The following is an 18,786-nucleotide window of genomic DNA, read 5'->3' on the forward strand; positions in this document are numbered from 1 at the left end:
CCCCAGCGGTTAAAGATGGCGGCGGCGGCGGCTGCGGCGGGCGGCGGTGGCGGCTCCGCCTGGGCTCGGGGCCGCTTCCCCGGGCGGCCGGGCGGGGGCCGCCCTCTGCCCCGGGCCGGGCTGCGCGCGCGGCTGCCCCTGCGCGGCGGGTCCAGCGGGGACGGGCCCGGCCTGGGGGACCCGGCGCTTCGGAGCCTTCTGGGCCTGGGCTGGAGCCTGCGCCGCCTGCGGGGCCTGCTGGGCGGGGGCAGCAGCGAGGAGGAGCCGGTGAGCGGTGGGGGGCAGGAGCTGTAGGGGGAGGGAGGTGGGGGCCAGGAGCTGGAGCGGGAGGGTTGGGGGGCAGGAGCTGTGGGGGACAGGAGGTGGAGCGGGGGAGGTTGGGGGAATTTGAGCGGAGCAGTTGGGGGGCAGGAGCTGTGTGGGGAGCGACTTGGGGGGTGGATAGCTGGAGCGGGGGGGAGGATTGGGGGGAATTTGAGTGGAGGAGCTGGGGATTTGGGGGCTTGAGATAGGAGCTTGTGGGGTTGGGGCTGGGGAGAGCAGCTGGGCTTGGGCAAGGGCTTGAGCTACAGCATGGGGGAGATGAACTAAGTTGGGGGTTGAAGGGCCTTGGGATAGGAACCTGGGGGGAGGGGAGAGCTGGGGGGATCGTGTAGGAAGGGAACTGGGGGTCTGGAAACTCATGGGGGGGCTGTGGGGAGAGGGCTGGAGCTGGGAGTCTGGGAGCATGTGCAGGAGAGGTTGGGGGATGTTATGGGGGAGTGGGAGGTGGAGCTGAGGGGAATGTGAGGGTCTTGGGGGAGCAGTTGGGTGGCTGGGAGCCTGGGGGGCTGCTGGGACAAGGGGTAGGAACTGAGGCCCTGGGGCTGGTGAGGTTGGGGAATGGGGTGCTGGGACCCTAGGGCTGAGAGGGGACTGAACAGTTTCTGGGGGAACTGGGAAGTATAGGGAGAAGCTATGGGGGGCATCCCTATGGGGAAAGGATCTGGGGCCTCAGGGCTGGAGGTGTGGGGAAGATTGATGGGTGGGATATCATGGAGGGTCTGTGACTCTGGGGCAGGGGGTATCTTGGGGGTGTGCTGGGTGACCTGTGGGGGTGGGTCCCCGTAGGAGTGTTATGTGTGGCTGCTGGTGGGAGAGGGGAAAGTTAGGGGGGTCAGTGGACTCTATGGAGCTGGGTCGAGGTGGCCCCTGTGTGGGGCTGGGACAGTGTTGGGGTTCTGCTTGGGGGTAGGTGTCATTGTTTGTGGGGCTAGGGAGTTGTGGGGTGTAGCCCACCAACATGTAGAGGAGTTTTGATGCTGCATGTTGGGAAGTGACACCTGGCCAGGGGAGCCCATCCTGTAGGAGTTCTGGGTGCCCCCTGCCTGAATAGTTCTGTTGGGCTGGGGTGGGTCAGACGAGGGTCTGTGGGGAGACCTGCCCATATGGTGTGCATTGGGCAGCAGAAGGCACATGTAGTGGCCATCTCACCCTGGCTGGCTGTAGCCGGCACTGGGCTCGGCTTTTCCATGCTCCCCTCCGGAGTTTGGCTTCAGAGTCTGGGCGGCAATTGGCAATGCCACCCCCAGCAGCTTCCTGACCTGCCCCAGGCATGGCACTGCTCGGAGCCCTCCCTGCACAATCAGTGGTGGAAAGTCGCTGTGAACTAGTCGTCATCTGCTCTGGAGTCATGTTTGGTTCCTTGCCCGCCCCCTCCTCAGTGCATGGGCCCCTCTTTGTGGGTACATACAGATGGTCTCCCCCTTTACCTTCTTCAGGTGGGCCTGCGTGCAGTGAGGGGTGAGGGGTTTCCTCGTCCTGAGGGACCCCAGTGAACGGCCAGCTGGCTCGTGCTGCTGCGGCTAGTGGCCAGCAAGGTGCCCTGTTTCGGGAGTGGGGCGAGTCTCTGGCACCAGCCTTCCTACCCCTTGCTGTCATGCCTCATGCTTCTCCTGCCAGAGGCTAGTATGGTCTGGATGGGCTCTTGCTGTGGGCAGGCCGGCTGGTGCTGGGGAGCTGGGTTTGGCTCTGAGCTGGCCTCCCACATAGCGCAGCATAGAGAACATTGCTGGTCTTGTGCATGGAGCGGGAGCTGCACTGGAATCAGGAGTCAAACCCCCGGATTAGGGAATAGGCAATGCTGGGGAGGTGGTGCGGCCTAGTGGATGGAGCCCTGGCACTTTGGAGACTTAGGGTCCAGCCCCAACTCTGCCACTGGCTTACTCCCCCCTCCATACCTCAGTTTCCCCACCTGTCTAAGGGGGCTGGTGACTCTGCTCTCTTTGGAAATGATTGGAGTTTATGGATGGAGATGTGGGGCTGTCCTAGCACATGAGGGTCCTGGCCTGAACAGACCCTTCTTTGCTAGATGTTGCACATGCCAATCTCTGCCCCAGAGCTTGAGCCGTCACTCTTGTATGTCTCTGTGTACACTGGGTCGGGGAACTTGCCCTTCTTGTTTGGAGAGGAAAGCGCTGCATTTCGCCTGGTCACGGGACTCCAGGAGCCCGGCCTTGGAGAGAGGTGCCAACATTGCTGGAATGGGCAGCGTTCGGGGCTGGGCCAGCTGCGGTGAGGGCAGCCAGCTGGCAGGGATCCCACGGGGCGGGAGAAGGCCAGCGCTGGATCAGCCTGCCCTGCAGAATGGGTTATTTGTCTCCTGTGGGTATGGGGAGCTGGTTGTTCCCAGCCCATGGGCCTTGGGTTGTCCGGTTGCAGGGGCCTGTGGACAGTGGAGTGCAGCTGTCTTCTGCAGGGGGTGCTGGGAGCTGCAGACTCCAGCAAAGGCGCTTGGGATAAGGCCACTACAGACCTGGGGCCCAATTGGAGCCGGTGCCCCCTAGAGGGGGAAGGTGCCATGACCCATTTCTTGCCCCCCTGAGCCAGCCAGTCCCTGCCCTGGGGTCTACTCACAGCTGGAGCCCCTAGAGGAAAAGCTCTCCTGCTCTGTTCCCTGCTCTCGCTATTCCTTGGCTCATTTTGCTGCAGTTCTGCCAGCGTAAGGTTGCTGGTTCCTGACCTAGCTGGAGATCCTTCAAGGGGCATGTAGAGGTGGCTGCCAGTCTCCTGCTGTGCCAGCAGAGGGGCTGGTTCTGTTTCCTCCCGAGTGGAGTTACCCATGTACCGGTGGGTGGTGTGGTCTCTTGGCACCTGAGCCGAGGAGTTTGTCCTGCCGTAGCTTGGCCTTGCTCTGTTGCCTAGCGAACCGTCAGGTGCACCTGCAGCACCGTGCCCAGGCTGACCTCAGACAGGCCCCGGTTCTTCCCCAGCGCACAGGTGAATATCGCCACCGCCTCCTCCAGGTGCGTGAGACACCCCCAGTGCTGGCCGCTGCTTGAGGCGGCATGTGGAGAGGGGGAGTCTGGTGGTATGAACCTGCATAGCCCTGCATGCTTGCGGCTTGGACCCAGCTCATGCTGGGTGCCCTTGAGCTGGCAAAGCAGCCCATTGTGAAGAGCCTGCAACAGAGGGGCAGCACCACCTGACTGGCAGAGAGGAGGGGGCGCTGTTGTGCAGGGTTCATGCCCCAGGGCTGCTTCTAGCTTCCCAACGTACCCAACTGCTGGGGCTAGTTGAACTGAAGCATGTTGTGCAGGGACGGCTCGTCCAGCACTGAGATCCAGCCAGCTCTGGGGGATGCTGGGAAACAGCCACATGGAGATGACTTATCTGGCGCTGGGGCACCTGAGGAACAGTCTCTCATTGACCCCGCTGACATGTTGCTGCTTCTGGGGTTGGGTAGCTGGGTACGGCTACAAGATGATGAAGTGCTCATGTATTGTGTGCCTGCCATACTCCACTATGAAGGCCAGGGCTTTGGAGCGGAGCCCGGAGCTGGAGCGCGGAGCAGCTCCGAAGCAGTGGGGCTGCAGGATTTTGCCTGGAGCTGGAGCGGTGCCGGAATACAGCTCCAAAGCCCTGGTGAAGGCAGCTGCATCTAGTGCTGGGCAAGCCTCCCTGGGTGGCATTGTATGCGGCTTTCCCCAGCTGCCCTGCCCTAGAGGCAGCTGCATCTCGGAGCTGGGGGAGTGCAATCCGTTAAGGCCCTTGCTGTCCTTTGGGGCCTCTATCAAAGCTGCGAGGGAATGGGCAACATATGTTGGGGCAGGGTATCCCCTCGTGGTGGATTGCACGCTGGCTGGGGCAGTGCTGACTCTTGGGCATCTGAGGGTCCCCGATTGTGCCTGATGCAAGGGTCCTATGGGCCGTGTCTCAGTGTGCAGTATGGAAGCCGGGCGACCCGGTACAGGAGGAAGCCAGCAAGTTGGAGTTACTTAGGGGTTAGTGCTGGTTAGATCACTGCAGCTGCTGGGTGGGCTCCACTGCCTGCCCCATCCGGGGCTGCTGAACGCATGGCGGCTGTGGGGCTGGGTTCAGCAGAGGGCTGCTGGAGGAGGGATTGGTCCCAGTGGCTTGTCCAGGCCTCACCTTGGGTACAGTCCCGCTGGCAATGGGGGAGGAGCCCGCCCCACCTAGTGGCTCAAGGGGAGTCTGTGCCCCTGTGATGGGGAGCCCCCCGCCCCATAGCTGTAGCATGGAGCCCACTGGGATTATCTCATCCCCCCATTGCTGGCATGGCAGTGCCGCAGTTGCTCATCCTGATCCTTCACTGTCCCACGGTGGGGCTGTGCCAGCCTACCTGCCTGGGCACTTGCTTCCAGCTGTGTGGCACGTCAGTAGGTGGGGCCTGTGGAGGGGGTGTAGGTGGGACAGCTGCTGGGTGGGTGGAGCCTAAGGGGTGTGGGCATGGCCACCTCTAGTTGCTCTGAATAGGTGTATTAGATGGGGCCTAGGGGGTATGGCTGGGGCCAGGTGGGTGAGGTCATCCTGGGGCAAATGGGAGAGTGGGACCTGGGGCTATGGGTAGGCCCAGCTTGGTGCTGCTTGGAATGTAGCTATGTAGCAAGGGGTGGCTGGAGCCATCCCCAGGTATGGGCAGGGCTCATATTGGGGCTGGAGCTTTGTACCCTCCATCTAACCACAGCCCTTTTCTGTTCCCTCCCTGCAGGAAGAGTTCCAGGGCTTCCCTCCCGATGAGCCTGTCTCCCAGAGTTCCTTGCGCACCGTCCTGCGCTCCCAGAGAGGTGAGGGCACTGGCCGGCCCGACCCACACGGACACCCCCTCAATCCGGCACCAGGGAGGTGTCAGCACTGGCATCCCACGTCCCCAGCCCCTCATCACGTCTCCTGCGCTGTGCTTCTCCATAAGGCCCTTGGGGTTCCCCAGCCCCCTTCGGCCGAGCACCGCTGCACAGCGGCCTGGCCGTCTCTGATTGCAATGGGGCTGCTGTCTGGAGGCTACCTCTGTCCCACAGGGGTCAGCCTGCAGGACCTGTAGGATTTTCTGAGGCTGCTGACGTGAGTGCAGCAATGGGTGGGGCTCTGGTCCTGTTACGACTCAAATCTGAACACTCGAGACAATCCACTTCCCTCTGTCCTGGGTGTAGTGGGGTGGTGGGCCGAAGGGCACCAACCTGCAGGACCAGGCACCGTGTGAAATCAAAGGGCACACCCGCGGGGATGCACTCATCTCGCCGGGGCAGACCGGGGCACGATTCAGGCTGAACCATCACCTGCTGCTCTGACACTGAGTTAATTGTCCCCCCCAGGACTCTGCACTGACTTTACAGCAGCTCTCCCAGCTGGGCCTCCCCATTCAATGTCCCTTCGCATCGCAGCACAAGGCCTGGCATGAAGACTGATCTTGGGGGGAGGGAATCTTATTTAAAAGGAAAGGAGGACTTGTGGCACCTTAGACTAACAAATTTATTGGAGCATAAGCTTTTGTGAGCTATAGCTCAGTTCATCGGAAGTGAGCTATAGCTCATGAAAGCTCATGCTCAAATAAATTTGTTAGTCTCTAAGGTGCCACAAGTCCTCCTTTTCTTTTTGCGGATACAGACTAACACGGCTGCTACTCTGAAACTTAACTAAAATAGCTACCCCTACCTCCCGCCATAGGGTGGGCCCAGTTACACCAGCCATAGCTCATGCCTGCAGACAACAGGGAATTGCTGTTTCATCCCCACCGCATAACGGCGGTCCCGCTGGGGTCTAGGTGCCAGCTTCTCCTGGCAGAGTTAACTTGGGTGTGGATAAACTGAGACTGCTTCCCACTGCGAACATGCTTCTCTTCTGCTTGAAACTGCTTGGCCACGCCAGCTTTCTGCAGTACCCAGGGTGCCCGGTCAGGGTGAGGGCCCCTCCTGGGGACGCAGGATTCCCTTTGTCCAGTGCCCACAGACCCCCTGCCAGCCTTGGCTTCCCTGCTGTCTGTTCCTAGCACGTTTCCAGCATGGAAGGGGAGGGAGAGGTGTGCAGAGGAGGGATGCCAGACAAGCTAGGGCTCTGCCGCTGACTCCTGGCATCATCCTGAGCAGCTCACTGCTTCTCCCTGGGCCCCAGTTTCCCCATCTGTGAAATGGGGGTAATACGCCTCTGGCTGTTCAGACAGTGAGCTCTTTAGGCAGGTCCTGTCTCTCACTGTATCTGTGCAGTGCCTGGCACAGTGGAGCTCTGATGTAAGCTGGGGCAGGGTCTGTCTGGGCAGCGGCTGGCACTCACAGTAATGGATATGGGGTGTCTGTGCAGTGCCTGGCACAATAAGGGGATCTCATCTCAGTTGGGGTGCCCTGGTACGAATGGTGGGGGGGAGGGGGTCCTGTCTCTATACTGCAAGGCACACAGTGCCACCCCGAATGTTAAGCCAGGCCTTGGTTGGGTTGATGGCTGCTGTCCCCCGAGTGTTAAGCCAGGCCTTGTGGTGATGGCTGCTTTTCCCCCCAGCACTGGGGGGCTGGGGTGGAGTTGTCACATGTTAACCACCCTTACTAGCTGGCTGGCCGGGTGTGTGGTGGTGCACGGGTGGGGGCCCGAGTCCCACCCCTGCGGTTCACCCCCTCCCCTTTCTCGTTGCAGGCATGTCGCCCCAAGCCAGCAGTAGGAAGAAGAGGGGCGTTTCCCTGCTTGCTGCCCCCTCCAAGGTGCTGGCCAAGCCGAGGAAGGGCGAGGCCCAGCGGGAGCGCATGGTCAAGGCCCTGGCTGAGCTGCTCCAGAGATCTAGGCCCCCACTGGCCAGGCCAAGCTTGCCTCCGGGTGCTAGCCCTGTCCAAACCACCAGGACGCCTCCCGAGCAGGACCCAGGGCCCTCTGAGGTCAAGCCCCATTCCCCATCCCCCAGCAGCCCCCCAAGGGGGCAGAGTCAAGACCCCATGGTGCCCCACCGGCCACGGGGCCGCCCCCGCGGCTCATTCAAGAAGAAGCCGGGAGCTCCTCGGCGGGGTGCCAAGGCTCCTGTTGCTGCCCCTGCGCCGCCTAGGAAGAGCCAGCAGCCGGCCCCGGCTTCCAGGCCGAGCTCTGGGGGGAAGGGCCCTGGGCGTGGGCGGAAGAAATTGCCCTTGCTGCTCAAGTTCGTCTCCAAAGCCAAGCGGCTGAAGTCGGGGCGGGTGGCGCTGGCCCGTGCCAGGCTAAAGCCCCCCATGGGCAGGAAGCAGGGCAGCAAGAGGACGAAGAGCAGCCCACCAAAGAGGAGGGATGTTTCGCCAGGGGGCTCCCCCACTTCCCCTGCCCCCCCGAAGGAGCAGCGGCCCCATGAGGCACCAGCCGAGCCGGCCTCTCCGACCCAAGCTCGGTGGAAGCGGCGGAGGCGGCTGCAGCTGCCGGCCCAGGGCGAGGGTGCTGGGGAGGAAAGGCCGGTGTCCCCCCCATGCCCGGCCCAGGCAGAGGAGGAGTCAGCTGCCCCGGCCTCCATCGCCCAGTCCACGCGGGCACAGTGTCTGAAGCGGGGTCGGGGTCGGCCGCCCCTCACCCCCAGCCAGCGGGCCGAGCGGGTGGCGGCTGCCCAGCGGGAGGGGGCTGGCGCGGCGGGCGAGGAGCCCCCCGGGCACAAGGCCACATTCCTGAAGAATATCCGCCAGTTCATCATGCCTGTGGTGAGCGCCCGCTCCTGCCGCCTCATCCGCCCTCCCCGGCGCTTCATGGATGAGCCCCCCCGGCGAGCGCCCCGGGCCAAGGTCCCTGAAGCAGGGGAGCTGCTCCGCAGGGAGCCCCCGGTCCCAGAGCAGGCCCCTGGTCAGGAGGTGGTGCCTGGCCAGCCCCCCCGCTCACCTGATGAGTACCCCTCCCCGCTCTCGTCATCCCCTCCTTCCCCTGGCCTCTCGCCCCCAGCCTCCCCCCTCCCCACCCTCCCTGGCAAGCGACGCTCTATCCTGCGGGAGCCCACCTTCCGCTGGACCTCCCTCAGCACCTCGCCGCCTCTGCCCCCCGAGGCGGGCAAGTCCCTCTTCCGGCTGCCCCCTGAGGAGTCCCACATCTTTCCGCCTGGCCCCCTCCTGGCCCCCTCCCCACCAGCCAGGCGGCTCCCGCTGCTCCGGGCCCCTCAGTTCACCCCCAGTGAAGCCCACCTGAAGATCTACGAGTCGCTGACCGTGTCGGCTGAGGAGTCGGAGCCCATGTGCCTCAGCGAGGCCGGGAAGGACCCCCCACTGTCCCCCGTGCCTCGGCCGGAGCCCCCCTCCCCCCACTACGAGCCTGTGGTGACCCGCAGTGGCAAGCGGCTGCTGGGCCGAACGAATCACCTAACCCTGCCCCTCTTTGGGGAGCCCCCCCAGCACCTGCCTGCCCCTCCAGACACAGAGCTGATCAAGATGGAGGATGTGGACGCGCCAGGCGTGGTGCGCAAGGTAGCCATCCGCCGCGTGGCCTCGCTGGCCAGCCATGAGTCCGAGGAGGAGGGCTCTGGGTGTGAGGCCGAGGAGCAGGGAGCTGCGGCACCCACCCGGGAGGAGGCAGCGCCGGCTGCACAGCCAGCCCAGTTGTCGGGCATGGACAAAGTCTACAGCCTGCTGACTCGTGCCAAGGTGCAGCTCTTCAAGATCGACCAGCAGCAACTGCTCAGATTGGCCCCGGTGAGAGACCAAGCCCCCGTGCGGGGGGGGGAAGGGAAGCGGGCACTGGGTCTCCGGGTGCCGTGGGGGGTGCTGCACATGCTGACCTGTCAGCCTGCCTTAATGACCGTGCTTCCCATGGGGCCAGGGGATGGGGCTGGGAGCCAGGACTCCTGGGTTCTCTCCCCAGCTCTGGGAGGGGAGTCGGGTCGAGCAGTTAGAGCAGGGGGCTCTGGGAGCTGGGACTCCTGGTTTCTTCTTCGAGTGCTTGCTCATGCCCATTCCAATATGGGTGTGCGTGTGTTGCATGCACGGTCACTGTAAGTAAGGCTTTTTCCCCCTGATCGCAAGTGGTGTCTGTTGGGTTGACTCTGGTGCCCCCTGGAGTGGCGCCTCCACGGCGCAATTGGTGGGCACCTGTTGACTCCTCAGTTGTTTTGTTTCCGCCTGGAACGATCTTTTCTTGCTCAGCAATAGATCCCCTCATGGTGGTCTTCCTGTAAATAGATGGTAGATAAGCGTAAATAGTTTGTTAGCATAAGTATAAAGCTAGTTAGTTTTCTGGTAAGCACCCGCCCTGGCCCCAGGGCATGCCTTGGTCCCAGGACTTAGTTTAAACAGTGTGCCGGGCACATGCCAGTTAGTGACCCTCACGAGCAATGTTTTGAAGTGCCCAGGAGAGGGTCTCATCTAGGGTAAGTGCCAGATCTGTAGGAACTTCAAGAACCCAAATATAGAGAATCAACTGAAGTTCCTACTTACGGAAATGGCACTCTGTCCCGCTTCAGAGCGGTGACCAGACCCAGTACTGAGCGCTCCCTCCACCAGGTGCACGCTGGCGTCCGTCGGGTCCCCAGCACGCATCTCTGGCACCCAAGAAATCTGCACTGATGACACAGCACTGTTTCCCCCATCACTGGGGCCAAAAAGAAGTCTGATCGGGGCGTTGGGGGATGACTGAGCTGTGGTGAACCACTCTCAACCGGGTGCATCTCAACCAGCCCATTGACTCCAGCCCCAGGGATGGGAGACCTGTCAAGTCCAGTATTGAGGAGCTCCCCACGTGGGGAGCTCCTCAAGAAGAGGACATGAACCTGGCAGCACCAGAGGCTTATGGGGCAGTGCAAAACCTCTTACCCCTCCCGGCACCGTTGTCTCCAAACAGCAGTCTACGAGGGACAAGTCAGGCACTGCGGGGCCCAGCAAGACAGTCATTAAGAGGGCAAGCACCAGTCCTGGACAAGCCCATGAAGATGGCTGTAACCGGGTTTAAAAGAGAACTCGATAACCTCCATGAATTTAAGTCCATTAATAGCTATTAGCCAAGATGGGTAAGGAATGGTGTCCCTAGTCTCTGTCTGTCAGAGGGTGGAGATGGATGGCAGGAGAAAGATCACTAGATCATTACCTGTTAGGTGCCCCAGAGGGAGTGAACCTGGCATTGGCCACTGTTGGTAGACAGGATGCTGGGCTGGACGGACCTTTGGTCTGACACAGTATGGCCATTCTTATGTTCTTATGGCGAGGCACTGCCCTCCATCCCACTCGTCGTTGGGAGACTCAGCACCCAGGCCATGCTTGCTTCAGCGATGCCTTGTCTCGTCTCCAGCACCGGTCGCAATCCCTACGCCGCTAGCAGTTGTGGCGCCGCCCCCAGCAAGACAGTCATTTGGCCCCATGAGGCACAGCGCCATCCTGTCACCTAGGAGCCGGTCCTTGCGCTCCGAATCTCAGGCAGAGTCATGTGCCTTGCAAGGGACCGGACCTTAGGCAGATCAGACCCCCCACGGATATGGCCCTGGGACTTTTCCCACCAGGGTGGGGTTCCGTCCAATGGCAGATGCTGGACCCCTTGGCCGCACAGGTCCAGGGCTCCCATGGGGGACACTCCTTTTTGGCACCCTCAGAGACAAGCGCACCCCCTGCATCCCTGTTGGAAAGAGGATTGGTTCCTGGGGCAGAGATCAGGGGTTCTCAAGCCACACCGGCAGGAGACTGCCAGGGCTGGAGGAGAACCAGGTGCCGGCAATGGTCCAGACCACTTTGTCACCCTCCCCGATGAGACAGTGGTGGGTATGGCTGCAGCCCCGACGCAGGATGGCTACAAAGCCCACCAGGAGCTCCTGTGTCGGATGGCTCAGAACCGTAACCTCCAGATAGAGGAGATCGCAGAGTCAGGCCAGCGTTGGTGGACATTGACTGCTTCAGGGCCAGCAAGAATTGCGCTGCCCCTGAACAAGGCCATTCTGCAGCCTGTGAGGGCCTTGTTGCAGACCCCAGCCTTTCTCCAGCCTAAGGCCAAGTGGGTGAAGAGGAAGTATTTCCTGCCCCTAAGGGTTACAAATACCTTTATGCTGGGCTCCTTGGTTGTCACTGCAGCCAACAAGAAGGAGACGCGAGGCAGCAGGGGGCCAGAGAGGCAAAGAAGCTGGACCTCCTGGGGAGGAAAATCTATTCCACAGCCGCCTCCAGCTTAGGGTCGCGAAACACCAGGCTCCGTTTAGCTGTCACAATTTTAATTCCTGGTCAGCGGTCCAGAAAATTCAGAGAGCTCTTGCCCTCTGACTCTAGGGCTACGTCTACACTACCCAGCTTTTAGCAAAGTGACTGTGTTGCTACAGCCTTGCAGCCAAAAGTCGGGTCATGTAGCTGCTGTTTGTCAGCTCTCCTGCCGACAAAATCTTCCACCCCAACGAGTGGGTTTTTTGAACACCTGTGAAAGACCAAAGTTTTGTCGTTCAATTGCCAGTGTAGACATAGCCTAGGGCAGAATTTGCTGCCGTGACTGAAGAGGGCAGCGCCATAGCCAAGGCGTCCCTCCAGGCGGCCCTAAGCACCGTGGACTCAGCAGCCCGGGCAATGGCTACTGGAGTTGTCATGAGAAGTTCCTGGCTTCAGTCATCAGGCCTCCCCCATGAAGTCCAGCAGACTGTTCAGGACCTCCTATTCGAAGGGCAGTCTTATTTTCAGAACAAACTGACGCCCAGCTGCACAGCCTGAAAGATTCAAGGGTGACCTTGACATTGTTGGACTGTCCCATCCTGGATAAGCCGCAGCCCATGGGCCATATTTACTAGTCCCACTAGAGGCAGGACTTCAGGTGACAGAGTAATAGGGGTTTCAGGAAGAGACCAGCCTCTCACTCCTCTGCAGCCTCAACGTCTGCACACATGAAACAACTGTCGGGGAACAGACGATGCTTTTGAGGGGGCACCTGAGGACAGGGCACCAGCCCAGTACCTGGATCTTGGCCTTATATTTGTGGACCGTTTGTCCCACATTTACAGAGCTTGGGCCAACATCATGTCCAACTGGTGGTTGCTCTGCGCGGCAAAAGTAGGAGAAGCCTTGCAGTTTGTCTCTTCCCCACACCACCTGCCCATTCCTCTTCAGGGATCCTCCTCACAAAAATCTCCTGGCCCAGGAAGTGCAGTTGCTCCTAAGGGCGGGGGCAGTGGAGGAGGTTCCCGGGGAACTAAGTGGCAAGGGGTTTTACTCCTGCTCCTTCCTGATTCCAAAGTCCAGTGGGGATCTCGGGTTTATCCGAGACCTCAACTTGTAACAAGTTCTTAAAGAAGTTAAAGTTCTGCATGGTTTTGCTGGATCCAGGGGGCTGGTATGCCGCCCTTGACCTATAGCTCTCTTCCGGGGACACAGATACCTTCGGTGTGTGGTAAACTGGAACCACTGTCAGTTCACTGTTCTGCCCTCCGGCCTCTCAGCTGCCCCGGGACTGTTCACGGAATGCGTGGCAGAGGGGGCAGCTCCTTGGGGAGGAGAGAGGTGCATGTCTATCCTGACCTGGACAACGGTTGCTTAGAGGTCAGTCCAACCCATGGAAATCGTTCTATCCGCTTTCAAGAGCTTGGGACTCCTGATCAATGAGCAGAATCAACTTTCACTCCCGTCCAGAGGGTAGAACTCATAGAAGCAATCCTCGGCATGACTCAAGCAAGGGCCTGCCTACCGGAGAGCCGCTTTCATGGCCATCTCAGCCCTCATACCAGGCCAGACAGCATACCCCACCGCTACAGCCAGGAGCTGCCTAAAGCTCCTGGGGCACATGGCCTCCTGCACGCTGTTCCATGTAAGTGCACATCTCAGACTCCACCCTCTGCAGCTGTGGCTGGCGGTGGTGTACATTTACCAGGTGTCACTCACTAGATCGAGTGGTTGCTCTTCCCCAGACGACGCTCAACGCCCTTCAGTGGTGGCTGGGTGAGGACAGTGTGTGTGCTGGTGTTCCTTTTGCAAGGCCCACACCAGCTGTAGAGCTGGTGTGAGATGCCCCAGATATGGGGTGGGGAGCCCACCCGGGGCCTCTCCGGATACAGGAGGTTTGCCTGCATATCAGTGTCAGGGAGCGAAGGGCAGTGCGCCTTGCCTGCCAAGCCTTCTGTTGCAAGCTCTGGGGCAGATGTGTCAGTCCTCATGGACACCATAGCAATGTTCTATATAAACACGCAAGGGGGAACCCAATCCTCTCCCCTGTGTCTAAGGCATTGAAACTCTGGGACTACTGCTTAGCCCACTCCATTCACCTGGAGGCTGCTTAGCTTCTGGGCTTGCAGACCACCTGAGCAGGTCCTTCACCAGTCATCACCAGTGGTCTCTCTGGCTGGACGTCCTGGAGGCTATTTTCCAGAAGTGAGGGTTTCCCTAGGTGGACCTGTCTGCAACCAGAAGCAAAAGGAAATACCCCAGTTCTGCTCGTACCAGGGACACAGCCTGGTGTCTCTCTCAGATGCCTTCTATCTGTCATGGGGAGGCCGGTTCCTTCTACTCCTTTCCTCCCACACCCTCATCTGCAAAGTGCTCCTCAGGGTCAAAAGGGACAAACCCCACATGATTCTCCTAGCACCAGCATGGCCGCGCCAGCATTGGTTCAGAATCTTGCTGGACCTCTCAATAGATGCCCCAGTTGGTCTCCCAGTGTGGCCAGTTCTGATCTCCCAGGGCCGTGGCCACATGCAGTCCCTGCATCTGACTGCTTGGCAACTTCATGGCTGAGACAAAGTCTGTGTGTGTCATCACATGTCCTTCCTTCTGAAAGTGGTCTCCCATTTCCACAATAGTCAGGACATCTTCCAATCTTCTGTCTTGAACCTCATGCTAATAGACACAAACAGAGGCTGCACTCTCTGGATGTTAGATGTGCTCTGGCCTTTTACATAGAAAGGACCAAACCCTTTTGAAAGTCCACCCAGTTATTCGTTGCTGTTGCAGAAAGGATGAAAGGCAGCATGGTCTTGTTGTGGAGGACCTCCTTCTGTATAATGTCCTGCATCTGGCAAAGATGGCTCCCCCATGCTTAACAGCGCACTTCACACGGTCACAGGCCTCACCAGCAGCGTTCGTGGCTCATGCTCTGTTTGTAGATATCTGCAAGGTGGTGACCTGGTCCTCTAGCCACACATTCATGGGCACTTGTTCCTTGCCTGCTGGGTAAGGGATAATGCAGTCTTTGGGGCAGTGCTCCTTCATTCAGTCTCACAGGAACTCTGACCCCCCCCCCCCCCATTGATGGATTGTGTGGGAGTCCCCTACATTGGGCTGGCCATGTGCAAGCGCTCCAAGAAGAAGAGACGGTTACTAACCTTTCCGTAACCCCTGTTCTTCAGGATGCGTTGCTCACTTCCATCCCACAACCTGCCCACCTGCCCCTCTGTTGGAGTTGCTGGCAAGAAGGAACTGAGGAGGTGGCTGGTGCCTATCTACCGTGCCATGGAGGTGCTGCTCCAGGGGGCACCAGAGCCAAGCCCACGGAAACCGCTAGGGGAAAGTCTTCCAGCGACGGTGCAAATGATGTGCACACACCCATAATGGCATGGGCATGAGGAAGCACTCGAACAACAGATAAGGGAAGGTTAGTAACTGTCTTTTTCTCCCCAGCTCTGGGAGGGGGAGTGGAGATGCGTGGTTAGAGAAGGGCAGGGCTGGGAGCCAGGACTCCCGGGTTCTGTCCCCAGCCCTGGAAGGGGAGTGGCATCTATTAGAGCATGAAGGTGGACCTGGGAGCCAGGACTCCTGGGTTCTATCCATGGCTCTAGGAATCCTGGCTCCTAGCCCCCTCTTTAACTCACTAGACCCCACTCCTTTCCCAGAGCCAGGGAGAGAACCCTGCAGTGCTGGGTACCTGATGCCTTAACCAAGCCCACCAATGTCCCAGAGCCAGAGAGGGAAAGGGGTCTGTCCCCGTAGCTCTGGTTGTGCTGTCACAGCTGTGTCTGTCTGTGTCCCGCCTGCAGCCATCACCCAGCGTCAAATCGGAGGAGAATGCAGAGGCTGCACCGGGGGAGGCTGTGCCGGACCTGGCCAGCGTGGACAGGAACGAGATCAAGAAATTGGTATGCTGGGCTGGGAGCTGGATCGTTGCCACTGTGTGTGGGGTGGGGGGCTTTGTGCAGAGGTGATGGGGGACAAGGAGGAACACAGTGGTGGGGGGAGGATATATCTTCTCCAGCCCTGCTCCGCACACCCCCTCCCAGTGGTTGGGGAGCGAGGCAGCCTCTTGGTCTCGTGGCACTTCCTGCAGGACAGCATCTCTGCCTTTGGTACCCAACCTGCTGTGATATCTCCACAGGGCCAGGAGTCCCCAGTGCAGGGCCCCCGGATCAAGCATGTGTGCCGGCATGCGGCAGTGGCGCTGGGCCAATCGCGTGCCATGGTGCCTGAGGACATGCCCCGCCTGAGTGCCCTGCCCCTGCGCGAGCGGGAGGAGATCGCTGCTTCGCCGGCCGCCGAGGGTGAGTATGGAGATGGTGCCCACTCAGGGCGGTGCCTCCATGCAGGGCTGTCCCTGTGGGTGACTCTTCCATCACCATCGGTGCTGGCTTTGGGGTGACGCCAGGGAGTGCTGGGCTGCATTTAGGGGTGGGGTGGGGTGGGGGGGACTGCACTATAGGGTGGCTCAGCAGGGTGCCGTGTGGCAGGGGCCGTGTGGGAGGGTTTGGAGGGGGCTGCTGTGCTGCAGGGATGGCAGTGGGGTGGGGGGCTGCGCTATGAGGTGGCTTGGCAGGGGGTGATGTGCTGCAGGGGCAGGGTGAGAGGGCTTGTGGGGCGGTGGGTGGGGGGGGGACTGTGCTACGGGGTGCTGTCCTGCAGGCGGCCCCATGCCTCACATGGTGGGCCCAGGGGCACCCCATGGTAACCCCGCTGCCATCTCCCCCACAGAGACCTCCTCCGCCTCAGAGAGCGAGGGCGGGCGAGCACGACGGGGGAAGGTGGAGCCAGTGGCAGTGAAGGCCCCGCCCCCTGTGCGCCGCCCCGTCCCCCACCACCATCACTCAGGCAAGAAGAACCGCATGACACGCTGTGGCAAGTGCAAGGGCTGCCTGAAGCTGCAGGACTGCGGGGCCTGCGTCAACTGCCTGGACAAGCCCAAGTTCGGGGGACCCAACACCAAGAAACAGTGCTGTGTGTGAGTGTCCCCGGGGCAGGGGGCCGGGCGCCCGACTGCCAGGCTGGCTCTGGGCAGGGAGTGAGGCATGGTGGTTAGAGTGGGGAGTTGGGGGCCAGGACTCCTATGCTTTCCCCCTGACTGTGCCCCTGTGTGGCTTAAGGCAAGTCATGTCACTTTGCCGGAGCTCCCTGTATTATTTCCCCCGACCCCTCCAGCTCCCCCTAAAGCACTGTGTGAATGCACTCACCCTCCTGCTAGCTCCCCTTCGCATCACATGTGATGGACACAACACACACATACCCGTGCGTGTTGCTGCCCCCTTCTGCGATCCCGCGCCTGTGGCCCCCTCACTCTGACCGGCTCTCTGCCCTGGCAGGTACCGCAAGTGCGATAAAATCGAGGCACGCAAGATGGAGCGGCTCTCCAAGAAAGGTAAAGCCAGTGCTGCTGCAGCCTGGCAGGGGCCTGGGCTGGGAGCCAGGACTCCTGGGTTCTTTCCCTGGCTCTGCCAGTGTCTTGCTGAGTAACCTTTAGATGTCCTGGGGCTTCCTGTGTGCTGCAGACCCCTGCACACGCTGGGTTTGTACACTGAGCGCTGCAGGCAGTGGGGGTGGGCGGGTGGTGGAGTGCTTTCTCTTCCTGCCCACTCTCATCTGGGGCCCATACCCCATCCTACTACAGAAAAACTGCCATGGTAGAGCCTGGAGGGCACCCTCAGCTGGGTCCTGCTCACCCAGTCCTCTGAGGCTGTGAGCTGCATGTTCCAGGGACCTTCAGAGCTCCCCATCCTGTCCCCTGTAGCCCAGCATCGCCCTGGGAAATTGGGCCAGCCCTGCCTGTGCTCCCTGCAGCACAGCAGCCCCTAGTGCGGCACTGGGGCCATCAGTGGCTTAGGGGAGAGCTCCCGCTACTGAGTGACCCCCCCCCCCATTGCCTTCACCACAGTGTCCCTCCTCTGGCCCATAGCAACCCTTTTTGAAAATATCTGGGGTGTTCCTGTCTGACTGCTGGAGCCAGGGGCATTGGGGGAGCAGCCTGTATGCCCTCTTCTGGCTGCGGGCCACGGTGTGAATCTAGAAGCTGTCCTTGCAGAACTCCTGGGTTCGGTGGATGTTGGTGCAAGGTGGGGTTGGAATGGAGTCACAGCTCTCACTTGCTGCCTCCTTGCTAGTTCGCCAGTGTCCTCTTCATGTGTTTCGCAGAGAGGACCCAGTCCCCCTCAGGAGGGACACCCCCCGCTCTGCGTACGTCTAACCTCCCTGGCTAGCTCCATTCCCCGATCCTGTCCGGGAAACGCTCAGAGGTTGTAAGTAGCAAGGGCTGCAGTGGCATCTCATTAGAGTTCAGAGTTAACACAACAACAATTGTGGGGTAGTAGTTGAGGATCAGGGTTAACACAACCCGAGGTTGGCAGTCTAGTAGTGTTGTTCATTTATAATGGAGTTGTTAGGTTTCAGAGTGAACACAGCAAGGTTGACACATATTGTTATTAAGCTTCAGAGTTAACGTAGTGTAGAAGTTGATGCACCTTCCTTAAGGTTGTGAGAGAGCTTGCTGGCAAGGATGGCACATGAGTGGCCAGTAAGGGTTAGGGTTAACCTGTCCACATGTCCCACACAATCCTTGTGGGGGAAAGGCCCCGGGCGCCCTGGCCAAGGGATGAGTCCCTGTGGCACTGCTGGGCCCAGCAGGGCTGCGTGTCTTCACCATGGCATAGCTGCTGAGCTGGGAAACTGCCCAGGGTGAAACTCGCCAGTGGGTGTTTGCTCTGAGGCCAGGGATTGCTGAGCTTGGGGAAGCAGCGCAGCCTAGCGGATACAGCCCTGGGCTGGGACGCAGGAGACCTCTGCTCTGTTCCCAGCTCTGCTTGCTGAGTGAGCGAGTAAGTTGTCATCGCCCTGTGCCTCAGTTTCCCCACTGTGTGGGGTGCTTTTGAGATCTATGGATGGGGGCACTGGAGGAGAGCTGGATGTTTTCCTCAGTGCTGCTGGGACCCCCCCTTTGCCTGCTTAGATTGGAGGGGCCTGCTGCATCTTTGAGACACCTGGCCTGCCAGGGGAGGAGGCAGCCCCCAAGCTCGGGCAGGGTCTGTGGACGCTGCACCAGCTCCTCCTCCTGTGGGTAGGCCAGCCCTCCTCACCTGCTCTGTGGCTGAGGAGGGAAACTGGCCTAGCCCCACCACCCTGTCCTTTGTCCTCCGCTCCCTGCCCCCAGCTCACCCAGAGCCGGCCCTGCTCTGCAGCCAGCATGGTGGGGCAGGTAGAGCTGGGGGGCAGGAGGAGGCTGTGGCGGGGACCTGAGCTGGGGGGCAGACAGGCTGCTCTGTGCTGCTGCCACTGGGAAGGCTCAAGGCCTGTGTGTGGGGGAAAGGTCCCAGCCCCTTGGGGAGGGGGAGTGGAATGGGGGGGGCGCTGCATGTATGTGGGGGAGGGGTGTGTGTGTGTGGGGTCATGAGCCATATGTGGCTGGGGGGAGAGATGGAATGGGTGGGGTGGAGTCTGTGGTGCTGGGTGTGTG

General features: G+C 60.5%; 1 protein-coding gene across 1 annotated transcript in view; it reads left to right on the forward strand.

Moving 5' to 3' along the window:
- The window catches only part of KMT2B (lysine methyltransferase 2B), a 34,798-nt gene continuing 16,012 nt past the window's right edge, over positions 1–18,786 (forward strand). Inside the window, exons 1-7 of the mRNA XM_048827944.2 lie at positions 1–267; positions 4,991–5,066; positions 6,901–8,888; positions 15,116–15,214; positions 15,451–15,613; positions 16,041–16,287; positions 16,646–16,701. Coding sequence (XP_048683901.2) covers positions 16–267; positions 4,991–5,066; positions 6,901–8,888; positions 15,116–15,214; positions 15,451–15,613; positions 16,041–16,287; positions 16,646–16,701 — 2,881 coding nt within the window. The 5' untranslated portion in view covers positions 1–15. The remainder of the gene's footprint in view (positions 268–4,990; positions 5,067–6,900; positions 8,889–15,115; positions 15,215–15,450; positions 15,614–16,040; positions 16,288–16,645; positions 16,702–18,786) is intronic.

This window comes from Caretta caretta, chromosome 24 (assembly GCF_965140235.1).
Source record: "Caretta caretta isolate rCarCar2 chromosome 24, rCarCar1.hap1, whole genome shotgun sequence".
Classification (NCBI taxonomy): Eukaryota; Metazoa; Chordata; order Testudines; family Cheloniidae; genus Caretta; species Caretta caretta.